The 18,059-nt window shown below is 30.9% G+C and overlaps 2 protein-coding genes across 4 annotated transcripts in view; one reads left to right on the forward strand and one right to left on the reverse strand.

Annotated features, from left to right (window-relative positions):
- The window catches only part of LOC148229227 (NAD kinase-like), a 44,218-nt gene extending 28,831 nt beyond the window's left edge, over nt 1-15,387 (reverse strand). For both annotated transcript variants that reach the window (XM_088198518.1, XM_088198519.1), the window contains exons 1-2: nt 15,249-15,387; nt 15,001-15,169 (exon numbers count right to left, since the gene is read on the reverse strand). In XM_088198518.1, the coding sequence (XP_088054644.1) occupies nt 15,001-15,131 (131 nt within the window). In that variant the 5' untranslated portion in view covers nt 15,132-15,169; nt 15,249-15,387. The remainder of the gene's footprint in view (nt 1-15,000; nt 15,170-15,248) is intronic.
- LOC148229228 (uncharacterized) lies at nt 2,067-9,173 on the forward strand. 2 transcript variants are annotated; one of them, XM_088198467.1, is made up of 7 exons: nt 2,111-2,340; nt 2,403-2,696; nt 2,769-2,903; nt 4,143-4,559; nt 4,629-4,762; nt 7,708-7,783; nt 7,849-9,173. In XM_088198467.1, exons 1-7 carry the CDS (start codon nt 2,236-2,238, stop codon nt 8,899-8,901), a joined length of 2,214 nt encoding a protein of 737 aa, XP_088054593.1. In that variant the 5' UTR covers nt 2,111-2,235; the 3' UTR covers nt 8,902-9,173. The 2 variants fall into 2 exon arrangements, with proteins under 2 accessions (XP_088054594.1, XP_088054593.1); XM_088198468.1 differs by lacking the exons at nt 7,708-7,783; nt 7,849-9,173 and adding an exon at nt 5,280-5,892 and having other exon boundaries at nt 2,067-2,340.
- Nucleotides 15,388-18,059: the final 2,672 nt, after the last annotated feature.

An 18,059-nucleotide genomic window follows, 5' to 3' on the forward strand; every position in this document is an offset into this window, starting at 1 on the left:
TCATTTAATATTTTTGATGAAAATATATTTATATATAATGTAAATTATCCATCTACTGTATATCAAACAACTATATGCATATATTTACATATATGCTTATAGTTGTTTATTTAATTGGTTCCTTATTTTATTTAAATTTTTATGTATGGTAATACATTTTTACAATTTTGTTCCTTTAAGATATTTATAATTTGGGAAAATTATTTATTTTCTTGCGTATAAATACATATTAATTATTAACACCTGCAGCTATTAAATAAAAATATGTGTAATTAGTTTCAAATTAATATTTTCCTCAACGGTTTGTAAATATGAAAACATTTTTAATTATCTAAAATTATATGTAATTTCGTACGAGAACAATATTTTTATAAATTTGCTCATACGATTTAAATATAATATTATATTTTGGAAGCTCGTTTATATATATTATAGGTTTTATTATGGCCAAAACTTGGCGGCACTCTGGTAGCACTGACGTGACAGGGACACATTCTTTTGGCGGACTTGCAACGGCTGGTGCTACCTCATGCACTGTACAAGCATTTTCATATTCTAAGATATAACAATTATAAATAATACTGCAACTGTTTTCTAATTCTTAATGGTCTCTGATTGTGTGCACACATTTGCATGTAAGCCCACCAAGCATTTTTTTAGCAACATTGCTTGAAATATTTTAAAGTAAATGTTAGGCGGCATTTATAAATGACGTCACAGGATATTCGTGAAATTTTACCCTTTCCCCCATCCCACCCCATGTCACAAATTTGTTCCACACTGTCACAATTCTGCTGGGGCCGGCGTCAGTCGACCACACGCTGGAGTTCGCCGATAATAGTGTGGGAGAGCGAGGGATACTTCTTGAGGGTAAAACCCAAACCCTTGAAGGGGAGTGAACTCTTGGGCTGGCCGTCATACGTAATGACGAACAAAGTACAGCAGAGTAACGCAAGCAGGGCCAAAAGGCTCGGCCTTTAGGGGAGCAGAGAGCCAAGGTTGCGACTGAAGCAACATATACATCCCTCGAATATCAGAGGTGGTGTTGTAGCAAGGATGATACGCAATGCATGCCGTGCAAAACAATGCAGACCAGCTAATAAGAGCATGTCTCCTCGTGCACTCGAGGGAAATACTAATGAAACTCTGATAAATATGTAGTACTACGGGGAGTGGACCTCGCTCATCCGTCCGTCACAAGCTGGGTGCCCGCCCATAAGAGTTGGACTCATAGGGCTCGCTGGAGACCCGTCATTTACAGTGTGGGAGAACAGTCGGACTCCTCTTGGGTGAAAACTCATCCCTTGAGGAAAAGGGACACTCTCGAGCTAGCAGTCCGAGGTACTCTATTAAAAGGACCCGTTCCTTGCGGGGTTTTCGGAGGCTAACGACTGTGGTTGAGTTAGCATTAAACACCCCTCATCGATCCTGGACGGTGGTGCTATTACGCAATACATGTTTGGCGACGGGACGTTACGGGTGACCCCAGGCGTGCATGACGGACCTAGCCGTCATCAACTTTTAAAACTTATATCACAGTTGTTTCATATATTCTAATGTTGAAAATTGTTTGAACGGAATATTAAAACCTTTATTTAACGACATCTCTTGAGGTATGCTTAAAAACATTTGTAAATATATTAAAAATAAATATTTTAAACGAATTATCGGTGTTTTCAATTCTCGCCACCATGGCGCTACCGTCGATTTACGCGCGAATAAATTCTTATCTTTTTACAATTTACACAGAAAGTTTGACACATTTATGAATTAAAAAAAAAATAGATATAAATTGATATGTTTATTATATTTTATGAAGCAACAGGATAAGTTTATGTGTAAAAATTTTATTTTTTAAATCATTAAAAACAGCTCTGTGCGTGTATGTTGTATGAATTTTTTTGCAAGCGGCAATGGGTTAATTACAACGTTACTGAAATTGTTTTTTTTATTAGGTACCGAGAAAAAAACTTTAATGTTATAAATAAATAGATAAAAATATTATTATAATTTTAGTGTATCTTGTTTTAAAGTATAATTTAAAAAATATACACGTTTCAATTGTTACAAAGCGGTGCGTTACTAAGCACGCCGGGCGGTTATCGTGGAACATCACTAGTGCTAAGCCAACTGACGTCTAGTGGGGGCTAATCGCTCAACCGCATACTGCACTGACATCAGGTCATATGTCATTCGCAATTGCGCAAATGCGCTCCTTTATCGCTCTCGCTTGACATGGATGGAGAGAAATGTCGCCTCTGTTTACGACTTTTAATCGAAAACAAAATATTCTGTGATCCCACCATCGCCAAAAACATTCAATCCTGTTGCAAAATCCGGGTAACTATCCCCTTTAAAGATTAAACATAAACGAGTAAGTTATTCACATGTGACGTTTCCAGGTGGAAGCCGGCGATAAACTCGAAAAGAACATTTGCAACTTGTGTTACGATAAGCTAAGTAGTATAATCGAGTATAGAATTAAAACTGAGAAAAATGATAGAATCCTGCGAGAATGTACGGCGAATAGGGCCGAACGAAAACAATACATTGAGGTCAAAGAGGAAAAAAGAGACGAATCGGAAGAAGAAATCAAGTACGGGTTTGAAGTGCCTATCGTAAAACGGGAGCCGAAGGATGAAAGTTGCGTTATGGAACGGTTAAAAGACAAACCGTTGTATTCAGATATTCGTTTTGTAAGTTTTATTACAATCAAAATCACACAGATTTTTTTTAAATAGAATATAATATATTTTGGTTTTTTCCAGTTACCAGCAGCTCCTAATAATATATTAGTAAAAGAAGAAGAAAAGTGTCGACTTTGTCTAAAGAACGATATTGATGTAAAAATATACTGCGATAATTTAGTAGCTGAAAAAATTGAAGCTTGTTGTAATATAAGGGTATTGAAATAAATTTATAATTAATATAATAATTTGTAAAATATGTTCATGGGTTAATTTAAATCTAGTTGATAATATCAATAAAAATAGAACATGACCAGGGACTTCATTTCAAATTTTTTCAAGGGGGGCAAAAGTTGGCCAGGCAGTGTTCATTTTTTAATATTTCTATTTCATTCCAATTCATAGTATTTCATTAAATGCAATAACTTTTTTTGCCCAAATTCAACGGTAGAATCGCTCGGTTATCTAGAATTTTTTTGCGAATTTTTGCCTTCTGAGAAGTGATAATTGTTTTTGCGCCCTCCTATTAATGTTGGTAAGCATAGCGATCATATTTTTAAAGTGCAAACAAACAATGAAGCAATATGCGATTCTGCTTATTTTTCAATGAAAGATGAGTTGGCATAGTTGAAATGTTTTAGAATTAGAATTTTTGTTAGGTTAGGTTAAATTATATTTTCGCTAGTAGAAATACATATCTCTTGGTGAAAATGTATTTGGACTTCACTAGTAAAAATATAATATAACTTCACTGTAACATTTATACATTGCATGTAAATAAATGTAGATGTATATATTATTACATATGAAAAAGTTTAAATCATATAATTTACTAGCAGCTGCTAGATAAAATATATTTTCACTGATAAATATTGAAAATGTATTCTGATATGATTTCACTGAAATAATATATTTAAAAAAATATTTTCGGAATAGAATCGAGACTGTTTTATTTGAGGTATAACCTGAAAATTTCTGGTTTAAAATCAGGAATGTCATTTCAGATTTTTAGGAGTGGGGAGCAATTTATTTTAATATTACAATTTCATTCATTATATTTTAATAAATTAAGTGCATTTTTCTAGCCATATGCCTCCACCTGCCACCTCTTCCCCCCCCCCCCCCAATGACGTTCCTGAACATGCAAAATTTATTAAAATATGACAGTTACATATTTTATTTCAACAGAGATTTTTAAAAATCATAATTATAAAATAATAGTGTATTTAATATTTGATTAAATGTGTACACCGGCGCTCTTGTGGCATTTGCAACCACTGAGAGGATTCGATTTTTACGGAGCTATTTTATTTCAAGTCTAGAGATATATATTATCATTCTCTGTTAGAATACCAACATTCGATCAAAGTATAACGAACCATTAAATTTTAAAATATAACATTTGATGTAAAAAGCGAATACTTAGTATCAAATCTATTTTTATTTCTGTTCTAGATGGATTGCAATGATAATCTTCCTAAATACATTTGCGGCGTATGTTTGGCGAGGTTAGACGACATCATCGACTTCATTAACGATTGTGATTATAATGATAAGTTTTCACGCGATAGGATCAACTACGACGAATCCAAAGAACTTGATAACAATCACGATTCTTTGATAATGCCTCCGCCTAAAACGATACTGAGCAAAAGAAGAAAAGTACCAGAAATTAAGCTCGGAGAGGCTTCTATAGTCAAAAAAGAGACTGATCAAATATCAGATGAGACCAATAAGTTTACGTGCAACGTTTGTGGCAAACGGTTCAAGACCAACAGTACTTTTTCACGTCACATTAAAAACGTTCATCAGCTGAGTAATAAAGTCGATTGCGAACTGTGCGGAAAGACTATGAAGAAACCATTCTTAAAAGTGCATATTTTTATTATATTATTTATGTAATGTAAAAGTTGCAGTTTTGACGTTAGTTATTTTTTGCAGTATCATATGCCCGAGGTTAAATGGGAGAAGCAGTTTGAGTGTGAAATTTGTAGTGTGGGATTCTTTTCGAAGAATTGTCTCAGGATTCACATAAGCAGGCATTTGGGTCTTTTGCCGCCTGTCGACAATATGAGGTTTGTGAATCAAGAGAGCCTTAAATAACGCTGGACAGCAAGTTTTGTACCCTTTGGCTGTTTTTTTCTAAATTAAAAATATTTCGATTACACTAATAAAATTTGTTGTTCAGTGTAATTTATTTGTTTTGTATTATTTTTTATAATTTAAGCCCTTTCGTATATTTTTCGGTCAGGTTTTTGTTTAATATCTGTAGTGTATATTTTAATAATGAATCAATAAATTACATTTTTATACACAAGACTGATTTTTTTTATTAAAAATGGATCAGTCTTAATATCTTTTAGATTTTTTTCTGACCATTTACACGTTAATATCCCAATCGATTGAAAACGAACGTACATCTTATAAGTTTACGTGTTCTGAAAAATATATATTGTGTAGGAAATATGTCAAAAAATTTGGTAAGTATTTTATTTATTTATTTTTATAAAATAAATATCACTAAAATATTTATAATAATAGTTCTGTGTTCGTATTCGATCGTTTGGTTTAATACAAAAATCTTACTTCTAGCTCTCGTCTAAATTAGAAGATTTGCAATAAGTATATATGGGATCTGCAGCGTGAAAACCTATGCCTCTATGCAAAGTACTGATTCTCAAATAATAACTTATCAGGATGATTGAAGGAATGAGAATGACTAGTTTTGGCTCAACACAAATGCATTGAATCTTTCATTAGAGAAAATTGTCCATTTTCAAATAAACATATGCAGAATCATATGATTATAATTGTGGAGCATTTAATAATGATTGACCCTTTGGTTGCCGAAACTCAATACATCAGTTTTGGCAGATTTGACGTCATCATTGAAGTAAGAATCAGATACGTTTTTAATGGAGGGTATTTGCTTCAAAGGAAAATATTTTTTTCAAACATATATATATATATTTATTATGTAATACCTCGATATTTAAATAGTAATCCCTAAAGGCTCAGCATTGAAATGGTTAAGAAGAGGATCTAAGCGAAGTTCCTTAACAAAGCTAACTTGCTTATTTTTTTACTGATTATTTATAAAAATTGTGAAGTATATAAAATATGAATGAATTTATGAATATATGATTTTAATGTTTGAAAACGAATTGTTATGCTTTTTTAATTAAATAAAAATAATTTTGTATTATAGTTTTATTTTATTTCAGATATTGAAAATTTTTGTAACATATCCTAAAAGGCAACATTGCCAAAAAAGCAATGAAAAAATGTAGTAAAAATAAAATTGAAATACCAGTTCCTAAATATTCTAGAGCATATTTTAACACAAAGATTTGAATACAAAATATTATAAAAAAAGTCACTACAGTCAATAATGTAGATAATATATTGATATAATTTTTTTCAATATTGTCAATTTTATCATTGATTATAGATGAAGCGAATTTTATAGGCTTGTATTTATTGGTTCAGTAATATTAATAATATAATGGTTAGTTGTTGTATGTTTTTTACGTCGTTTGTTGTGTTAAAATCATATGGAAAACGCTTGTTCTCGGAATATTTTTTTATAAAATGAATTTAATTATAAATGTAATGAAAAAATAAATTATTTTCTGTTAATGACAATCGAAGCTTTACTGATAGTTAATCAAACAAACAAATGGTCAGCTTTGTCATATACGGTCACCATTTTATTACCTGACCATATATTAATAACATGACTGCTCATTCTTTTAAAAGTACTGATTTAATTTGTTTGCCCTAATTATATTATATTAATATGTTTTATATTATAATAAACTGTCAGTTTTTTGTAGGCAATAAATTTAATTATCAATATTTAAATTTTTTACCAAAATAAAAAAAATACTGACTTAATAAATACATATATTTAATGTTAATTGATCTGTTTTTGATTTTATATTTTGAGGTGATTAGAATCAGTACATGGTATAAAAAAAACTTAGATTAATAATATATATTATTTCTTTATAATTATTATTTTATTTAACAAAAAAACATTATTTAATTTTTTTCTCAATTATATTAGATGTTCAGTTCTATTTTAGGCAACAAATTACTGAACAAAATCAATCAAAATTACTGACTTAAGTATTTTTTAAATTAACCAATAATAAATAGTTTGTTAAAATAAAAACAATGAAAATATGTGTTTCCAATATTTTTATTTAATAATTGAATATATAAACTTTGAATTTTTCTTATGAATTACTTATATACCGATCGCTTTTTTTATAAATAATATTACTGATCGTTTATACTTATAAAAACTAACCATTAATTTGTTACTTATATTTAACCATTTAATTTGAAAAAGGAATGAAGATAAAAAGAAAAAGATTGAGAATCAAAATTTTCAATATTTAATTTTTTTATTAAAAATACTTAGTCAGTAAAGAAATGAGCTAAGAATTTTTCGAAGAATTATATGTGATTTTGAAAATATTTTTTATAAAAAAATAGAGTATAGTTTTAATAAATAGTCAATATTTATCAAAGGATTAATTTGTTTTAGTATTGCTGCTATGATCAGTCAATAGCACAATCGGTGCTTTACTGATTATTTATCAAAAAAATACTGACGATTCATAACTAGACAACAATTTCGTTGTTCAGTTTTAAAAAAAAAATGTGGTTATTTATCATAAACGGTCAGTAACTTTTTGACAAATGGTCAATAGAGTTCTAATTGCAGCTATTAAACTGTTATACAGACCATATATTAATAATAATACTGACTTTTTAATTTAAGAGTTACTGAACCAACTGTAATTCCAAGATAAATATAACCAAACTTGTATCTTGCATTAAAAAGTTCATTATTGAAATTGTATAAACAATTCAATATTAAATTATTTCGACTATGTCTTTGAAGAATTTCTCGAAAGATCACTGACATTGAGAATATTTTATATAGCAAACATCAGAGATTTAAAGATTAGACATTGCACCTCAAGTATTTTACTATTATTTTTTGCAGATTCAGCCGAAACCTACACATCAAGTCCATCGGTGACTTAAAATTTGATTCGATGAACGGCGAATCGAGTGGAATGGTAAACTTATTTAATTCTTATATTATCTATTATATAATAATGATTTTTTCTATGAATATTTACAGAACATTGATAAGATTTACCAATGCGACTTCTGCAAGAAGAGTTTCTCTTCTAAGAAATATTTGGGCCGTCACGTCAAAACTCACACGGGTGATAAACAGTACAAATGTAGATATTGCGATGCTAGATTTATACTTAACCAAAGACGAAAGTTTCATGAGATGTCGCATACCGGAAACTATCCTCATAGATGTCCCGTTTGTAATAAAGGATTCGGAGAACTATTTATAATGAAGCGGCATTTATTGATGCACACAGGAGAGAAGCCTTACGAGTGTGGCATATGCAATACGAGATTCGCTCAAAAGTATACTTTGAAACGACACGAAACGATGCATCAGGACGAGAAATACAATTGTGATATTTGCAAGAAGGGCTGCATAGATCTAGCATCGTTCGATTTACATATGAAGAAGCATGCCGAAGAAGAAAAAGCTTATCGTTGCGCCAACTGTGACTATAGTTTCGACGATTTAGAATTAATGGAAGAACATCTCAAATCACATTCCGACGATGTGCCGCATGGATGCAAGCTCTGTGATGCTATTTTTTTTGATAAGGATACTTTAAAGCGGCACGAGAGGACTTCACACACTCCGAGGACTCTGCATCATTGTCCGATTTGCGATAAAGGATACATAGGCATATCGGCTATGAAAACGCATTTGATGAAACATACTGGAGAGAAGCCTTATAAATGCAAGTTTTGCTGTGCAAAGTTTCCTCAGAAGTATAGATTACAAAGACACGAGATGCTACACACTGGAGATAAGCCTCATCAGTGTCCCGTTTGCAATAAAGGTTACACAAATTCTTCAGCTTTGAAAGTGCATTTGATGACGCACACTGGAGAACGACCATTTAAGTGTAAATATTGCGAGTCGACCTTCGATAAGAAGTACACTCTTCAGAGACATGAGATGTGGCATACGGGTGAGAAACCTCACCATTGCTCCGTTTGCAATAAAGGTTTTATACATCTGGCCAATATGAAGCTACACTTTAGCAACAGGCACAAAGGAATAGATTTTGTTTACAATGAAAAACAAGAATAGATTTACCTCATTCGCAAGGTGACTCAAAAATATAAAGCTTATATATCATGAACCGTTAAAGCCACAGATAATTTAAATCTTATGATCTTGTGAATCCATTTCCATGTGGCTTAAAGCATTTTTTTGGATAAACATTAAACACTTCATAAGATAAGAATTGATTTTTTTGAGGCCACTTTATTCAAAGAAATAATACATGTAATATTTATGTATCTTATTTATGTATGTACATATATAATGAAATATTGTATTATATTTTATAAAATATTATATATGAACGATTTTTATTTTAATTTGAAATTTTGGTGTAGTTTATTTTGTAAATTGACTATTAAATGCATTGATTATATATCTAGGAGTAAATATTACGATATTTAAAAATGTTTTTGCACACATTACAAAAATATAATATACAATATATATGCATAGATAATTTTTATGTTTTTTTATTAAATATATAAAAAAATCTAAGGTCTCTTACACATTAAATTTTAACTGCTTATCAACTATAATTGTACATTATTCTCTATTGTATGCTATTTATAAAAAATATGATATTGGCCATGACATTAAATTACATATAATATATATCTACACTTCAATTATATTATCATAGATACATCATTCCCGCATGTCTTGTTAAAAATTAATATGTTTATATTATATAATATATTGGCCTTAGAGCTCCTTCGTTGTTATAAAAGTATTAAATAGTTAGAAATATAATAAACTTTTCCAAGATGAAGATAATCATATAAATTAATACAAGATAAAAAATTACGATCAATCTTCACCATCAAAAGTGCCAATGCCGCAGCAGGATAAAAGATGACTCATCGATAGAAAATCATTCAAATCTCCGAAATTTGGATTTCTCAAACCCTTTCCATGTCAGTGTCAGGCATTCACAGCTTAGACCAGGAGTGGCCAAGCCGCGGCCCGCCTTGAACATTTTTTCGGCCCGCAAGATTCATCACACTTTTACAAAATATATTTATTTTATAATGGCCAATACACTATAGACAATTTTTCACTCCAAAAAAAGTCTAACGTGTATCTAAATATAATATGGGAATATATAATTGTATATGTGGCCTGCGGAGTTATGATGCATTTCCAAAGTGGCCCGTAAGATCATTTAGATTGGCCACCCTTGGCTTAGACACTTCCTAGAGATTGCAGCCTATAGAGATGAGTCGCAGAGACTAGATCTTAAATCTACGCCCTCCAAAAGATCAATGGCACTAGCGCATTCCTCAATAACCGTATAACTATAAAATGACCCTATTATAGTAAAAAATATGATAAATACAGATATATTTATTATTTACATTTAAAATTTTATAGTGTCATAGATGTTATTTTTGTTTTTAATTGATATCCGTGTCTGCATCCGAAGGATCAAGTCGTCTGCAAAGCGGGTTGAACTCTAAATTCTGGACATCGAGCAGGCATAATCTCAATAACAAACATAATATTGTTTGTTATTAAAATATATGCGAGTGAACAGTGGACGATGTACCACGGGCCGTTGTCTTCCCGTCGCGGTCCACCAAAATGTGCTGCCCTCCGCCGCTATCACGTCAGTGTAAGCAGAGTGCCGCCAAGCCATAATGAATGAATAAATAGGCCTCCACAGAGGGTTTAATTAATGCTATTAAATCATAAAAAATGGTGAGTTTGGTTTGTGATAAAGCGTTTTAATCGTTTAAAAAATGGGTTTACGTGTAAAAATAGGACACCACTGTAAGAAACCTTTTACACCTAAGGTCTCAAAGTAGACGGTATAAATTAGTAAGGATTAAAATATCCGTCACATTGAGAAGATATGACGCGTGCATTCAAAACGATCGTTTCTATTCTGCTCTAGCGGGCAAAACTCGTCATTTTTCTATAATTGGCCGTTTCACCGAAAAGGGGCGGATAAAAAAATCTCATATGAACCCAGCAGCTAAAAATCGCTACCATTCAGACACTTCGTCTGAGGACTTTCTCTCAGAGATTTTCTCTGACACTATTGGTTGTCATACTTAAACATCCACTTCGGAGTTCAAGGCAACAGTACTTCAAGGGCACTCCAACTTCAACCATGAGGAGACCGACTCCACTCGCAGGAGCTCCCGCTTCACAGGTCCATCTCGATGTCTGTAATTCAGAGCAGTGGTCTCCAAAGTGGGGTACGTCAAGTAATAATAACACAGCAGTTGTAAAGTAATAGTAGGTGTCGATAAGTTTATCAATAAATCTGGAAGCTAGAGTTACCGATATTTTATTCAGAAGAACTTAAAACATTCCACGATGAAATTTGAACCTGGAAGTTGAGTTTCTTCGAAGACTTCAGACACTCCTTGAAACAGCATTCATCAACGTCACGCAAAATAACAACATAAAATTGGTGGCTTTTACAACGGGTATTTATAATGACATAAGGTACCTGTTATGCAAAACATACGCTAATTTGGCGTATGAAAGTTAATCAAATTTGTCAATAGAGTGAATAACAAGAAGTTTATTATATTTTATATTAACAAACAAGTATATAATAAAATTAAAAAATCAACGTTTCTTGTATTCAAAAATGGCAATATTTAACCTTTTAGGTCTAACTTTTGAACACCCTTCCATTGATCCGATTCGCCCAGGACGCCTTGGAAACTTTGCTAACCGGTTCTCTGACAATACAAAGTACTGCTCTTTCGATGTTCAAAACGAACCCAAATGCGGAAAGTGCGATGATCAGAGCAGCCGGCTGTTGCTGCTTCACCCTTGACCTCCTTTTTTCGGCTTATAGAGAGAGAGAAGAAAAAAGCTCGGGGTCTCGAGGTCGGTGCCGAACTTATGAATGATATTACAATGTGAGTGTCAAAAAGACATTCGAGCCGGGTAATTTATTCGTAATTATTCGAGCAGTCTGTCCAAGGTTGGCTGGCTGCTGCTATTTTTCTCCAATGTGTCTAGAACCGAGAGCGTGAAATTTCACCAGAGATAAGGCACGATTATGGAATATTTCAGCTGAAATTGTATCGATATCCATATCTCCTATCAATCAAATATGGCGTGTTGTATTTCAAATTACCTACTTTACATACTAGATTACTAGACTTTCTGTTAATAATTAGTTACTGAAGAAATTTAATAGTTTTTACCTATACACAAAATAATTTAAAAATATATAATCTGCTCGAATATTTGTCATATATTTTATCCACTATTATTGTTTAATATTGCAGAGAAAGAATCGTAGAAAAGGGTCTGAAGTCTTTAATTAAAAGTCTCGTAGTTACCGTAGGAGATTTCAAGAAAGGTTTGATATATTATACTAAATAAAAACTCTCAGTTTTATTGTTAAATTTAAATGCCATAAACTAAACTGTTGAGTATCTGCTGATATAACGCCAGAAAATCCCTAATTTATGCAGCTTAGATATGCAACAATTACACATGTTCAACTACATTTTTTCAAGATATGGTATATTTCAAGATATATCATTTTTCGCGTTTTTTTAATATGAGTTACAATTAAACTAGTGCAGCACCAAAATGAATGGTTCTTTATGTGCTTTTATTTTGTTTCGAAACGCTTCTTTTTAACAAAATGCTTTTACGTATTCGAAAAACACGTGAATAGAATGTTTACCGGTGGTATCTACTATGACCGAAATTAGTAGAATTCGTTCGCTGAACGAAACAAAATGCTAGAAAGGGCCACCAGTTATTATCGTTGAACGCTTATCTCAAGAATAGATTAGATAGCTATTTTATGCACAAAAATACAATCAAATTGTATTCAATTTTTCTGAATTAACTCAATCGTAGCTGATCTTAATTCTGATAATTTCAAGAAGCTGCCCTTGATCAAAAATAATGTAAAAATAAATTAAGCATTTTCTTTTTCCCTCACTGATCAGTAATTTGCACAGAATATTTTATAAAATTCAAAAAGTTTAACGATTATTGAAGTAAATAATTATTATTAACCGATAAATATTTTTTAATTAAATACTATTTCACAGACAATATTTTGCACTAATTGGTTATATAAAAATATATCGGTAAAAACCGAGAAAAAAAATACGAGTATATTCGAATACTTCATCCATTTTTTATTCAATATTCGAATAGATGAAAACAATGAATAATTGTAAACCCTAATCAATACCCAATCAACGAATAAACATTGTTTTGATTTTTTTGTAAAAATCTTGTAAGTCAATAACTTTTAGATCTTGTTTTAATCTTTTAAATAAATCTTGAAAGGTTTGAGTGATCGTGCATGGTTCAATTTTTCAATCTCAACTAATAAACAGCTATTTAAATCAAATAAAATATCAAAATTTAGCAAAAAATTTTCGTAAATTGAGACTAATAATATTTTTTATTATAACTATAGTATGTAATATAAAAAATATATATAATTTATGAAACTATTTTTGTTACTTGTTAATTAACCTCTAGCTCCAGCCAATTATTAACTACACAAAAAATGTACTTGTTTATGCACAATATACTAGAGCAGATTTTTACAAACTGTGGGTCGCGAATCGATTTTTAAAATGTCTAAGTTTATCACTTTGCCTTTCAACTAAATAGCTGAGTAGAAATTAGTGATGGGACGATTAATAGGAATCCGAAATATCTGAACTTTTTTTGGTATCGGAATCGGATAAATTTTAACCTAATCTTTGCCATCCTGTGATGTACACTCGGTGTACATCACAGGATGGCAAAGGTTAACGGCACGGTATTATCGTTTAAGTAAAAAAAAAAAACGTTGTTGGGTATTGTTTTAATTTTTTCAAGTAAAAAAGTTTTTTTTCTAAGTGAGAAAGGCATCAATCTATAAGTAAAAATATATTTATTGAAAAAATCTGCACATTTTCGTTAAATAAATTATTAGCTTTGAATAAAAATTAGATTTTTTTCGAGAAATTATGGTTAGTCTAGTGATTCATATTTTGCATATTTATCATATGAGCCAATTTGTTTATGTAAATCAAGTTTTGTAAAAAATCGCAAAATTTTTCGCTTTGACTTTTGAATAAAAAACCAAGGAAATTCTTGTTACTGCCTATTAGGGTTTTTCGTAAAATATTCGTTTATACTATATTAAATGAAATTTGAAAAAATCTTAGAATGAAACAATTTGCATACTTAAGCAACACAGGTAGTCATTTTTTCTCTCAATATATTCGAGTGACTAATGCCTCTCCAAAATGTATGATCCTTTACGCGCTTTTATTTTGTTTCGAAATGCGAGACAATGAAACGCATCTCCACAACAACAAAAAATGTTTTACGCCTTTGAAAAACATCGGTCATATCTACTATGACCGAAATTCACAGAAACATTAGAAAGGAGCGTTTTTTATTATCATAAACAGGTATGCATCGCCAATTTTTGTTAAGTTTGTGCTACGTTTTTGTATTTGTTGCTTCAAGGCGCTTTAATATTTTATATTTATCAGTTTAATATTTCGTTCGCGGTTAATTTATTTTTAGTTATTTAATTTATATGCAAAACCGCATAAAACAAACGCGGATACGGATTTATTAAATTCGTTCCAAACATTACTAGCTATTGTATGTACACCAAATTTAATCAATCGCTTTATTTTATTTTAATTAAATAGACTCTAAACTATAATTGCAATTTTTAATAAAAAATCACTTAAACTTTCTTAAGACAATAACATTTGTAGTGATATTAAGCATCAGTATTTTCTTTAAAGAAATTATCGCCTTATTAGCAAAACATATTAAAGGATTGAAGCACAGTATGAAATAAATATAACAAGTTGTTCTACGGAAAAGGATAGTTTAAAATAAAATACTCAAAATATTTCCGCTGCGCGGCATCATTCCTTAATTTAATTTAATTAAATTACATTTATAGCACACGACTTCAAAGTGTACGTGTGTAGTTAATGATCATGTTGTACACGAGTCGCGGTGGATTATCGTTCTATAATTTAGCGTTGCTAAAAAGTTTGGGAAGCTTTGAAGTATTATAACCATTGGTTCAGTTTTTAGAATATACTGAATATACATACACATATAAGCTTATTGTTGCAAATTTAATATATATAAACGATCACTAACCTGAAAGTCTTCAACTTGTCCTGCAGCTGAATCATCGGAGTCTTCCTCAAGGGAGTCGGAGACCCTCCTGGGGAGCTCTCTCTAGAATTGGCCACTATGGCCCTAGCCTTCAACAAATCGATCTCGTTCATCTTCAGATCTTCAGCAGTCTTCCACAACGAGATCACAACTACAACACGCGATAAATGGCATTAAACCAGCGGAATGCGAATTAAATACGCAGTTTTTTTAAGAAGATCACTGCGAACCAAAGTCGAATTGACGAGATGAAATATTCACACAAACAATGCCGTTCAACGGTCGATTTGGAGTGAGTATTTGGTCTTCTGTGAGTAATCGTAGCGGACGACGAAGCGCTCACCGATCACATCAGCGACTGGTCTGTTTTTCAACTTGAACGCCATTTACAGAAGTCTACCACAGGCACGCACGTCTGTACATGTATGTAAATATATGCACACATACACGCATGAGATCCACTAAGTACAGAACGATCCACTAAGTTCGCATCTAAAAAAATACGGAAATATATATACATTTGTAAAATATTCAAGAAATATTTGGTTCAGTTTTAGGCGGTGGTTCTAGAGTCACTTAGTTCAAAGTATATATTTACAATAAATAGAAGTGTCTAAGATAAAGATCAATAAAAAAATGTAATACTTATTACACTCATCTTTCTCTCGCTAAAGGCACTCACTCTAAACATATGATTTTTACAGGACATTATGTAGTAAATTTCTATGTTAATGCTGCTCTTTTCATAAATATCATTATAAAAATAGATAGATACTTATAAAAATATTTAAATTATAACTATTTAGTATAAATTCAGTAACGAGCTTTATTTTTTTATAAAACGAACAATTCCTACATTTATATGATGATAATACGTGGCTTAATTTAAAAATTGATTTTAGCTCATTTATTTTTACTCAATTGACAAAAAGATGGCCAAAGAAGTTCCTGAATTATCTGAAAAGGGATTTCAAAACACAAATTAACCCTAAAGGTTGGTAGCTCTATTATGTAAATAAATTGAACATTTAAAAGCGAGGATTTCTATTATTATTTTTTATTCTAAGCTACTTAACTTTCACTTTAGGCAGCTTCAATTCTATTCTAGTATTGAATTATTCATAACAATACTCCATAAAATGTCTTAAATTTACTTAAGAGATTAATGTTTTAATCATGGCCTATCTAAAACTTATCTAAAACACATATATGTAGCGTCATTTAAAAACTATAAAATAAAATAATTGTGTCATGAATTTAAAAGTTGATTTTAGTCTATTATCTCATTACTTATTTAGTATTTTTTTTTATTGTGTTTACCCCATTGTAACACATTGGGCTAACGCCTTTCATATTGCAACGGAAAATTTAAAATAAATAAATATATTTATAAACATAATTAGCACTTAAGGGACTTAAAATTGTCATAAATTGTGAAAATATTATTTTAAGTATATTTACTAAATATTAAAATTTTCACTTTCGCAAGTTTGAGAGCCCATCTCTCGTCAGCTATGTAGACAGTAACAATACATTTGAGGCATTTAAAATAGGTATTCTTCTTCTTAACCTTTCAGAGTCACGACCCAGATTTTACCTATAGATTTTACTCAAGGCTCATTCATGAAACTGAACATTTTAAATTGTATGGCGTGAAATAACATTATGTGCGTCTTATAACAATCGACAGTAAATGTGTGTCCACATGAAGCATAACTTATTATTTCATTGTATTGCTTGAGAAATTTAAAAAATGAAAACATATTAGTTAATATGTAAATATACACATACATCTGTGTTTCGTTTTTTCTTATTATTTTAAGTGATTTACAGCGTTAAATTATACTAAATAACCATATTATTAAGCTCAAATGTTTATGCCCAATGTGTATTGGAGATTTTCATAATGACTTTTATAAAAGCCATCCGCTGTGAAAGGGTTAAAATACTAAAATTAGCTGATTTGAATCGGACCAGCTCCTCATAGCTGACACTATACAGATCAAGGTATAGGCGAATTAACGAAACCTCACGATTTGTGGATGTTCCGAAACCCATTGTTCCGAAAAATAATTTAAATAATTTTAAGCAAAATCAGTATAGGTCTAAAAATAATATACCTCGACAATGACGGTTCACAACATTATTAGAATTACATATAATACAAGAAGTTTTTTCTATTCGCAACGATTCTAAATATCGCAGCGCCGGCGCATCTAGCGGAGGCGTGCGTTACTAATATGATAAAGGCGAACGTTAATTGAATATAATTATAGCTTTAAGGAATATTATTATACAAATTCACACCTCCGTACAATATTCCCCTGGCCGTACTCATTTTCTTATTATTAAATCTCTATTTCTAATATTAAATTTATATACATTTTTTTTTTATTAAATACTTATTAAAATACTCTGATAACTTATACATAAATACTAAAACATTCATCTTTAATATTTCTTGAATATCCAAGCATTTCAATTTTTCAATCATACTTCTACAAATAGTAAATCTATTTTTATTTAAAACTACTCTCATTGCTCTATTTTGTAATTTTTCCAACATCGTGTTATCTAATTTATTACATATATAATATTGTTGCACCATAATTTAAGTGGGGCAATATAATATTATTGTAGATTATTTTTTTTGTATTAATACTTAATATAGTAAATGCTCACCGACGAAGTTAGAATTCATTAAATGAATCAATCATTTCTATTTATGGATATTTTCTAGCAACTATTATAAAATCGCTTAATTAAAATTTATATTAAAGTGCTAAATTATGAGCACACAACACGCGATTATGAGCGCAAAGTGCAAAAAGCCGCCGGAATGTTGTGAATTCATCGTAGAATCGCTTGATACGAGTTGAACTGAACTTTAATATATTTCAAGTCGGAAGCGAAATGCTAGTTATTGATGAGGTTCATGGAAGTGTAATAAATAAGTGATTGAAAATACAGCGTCCCTTCCAGTCCTCGATCCTCTGACCAATATCGATGATTCGGAGCGGAAACAGACTTTTTGTTAGATT

The sequence above is a fragment of the Plectrocnemia conspersa genome, unplaced genomic scaffold (assembly GCF_051122295.1).
Source record: "Plectrocnemia conspersa isolate PC_06_02 unplaced genomic scaffold, ASM5112229v1 ptg000011l, whole genome shotgun sequence".
NCBI lineage: Eukaryota > Metazoa > Arthropoda > Insecta > Trichoptera > Polycentropodidae > Plectrocnemia > Plectrocnemia conspersa.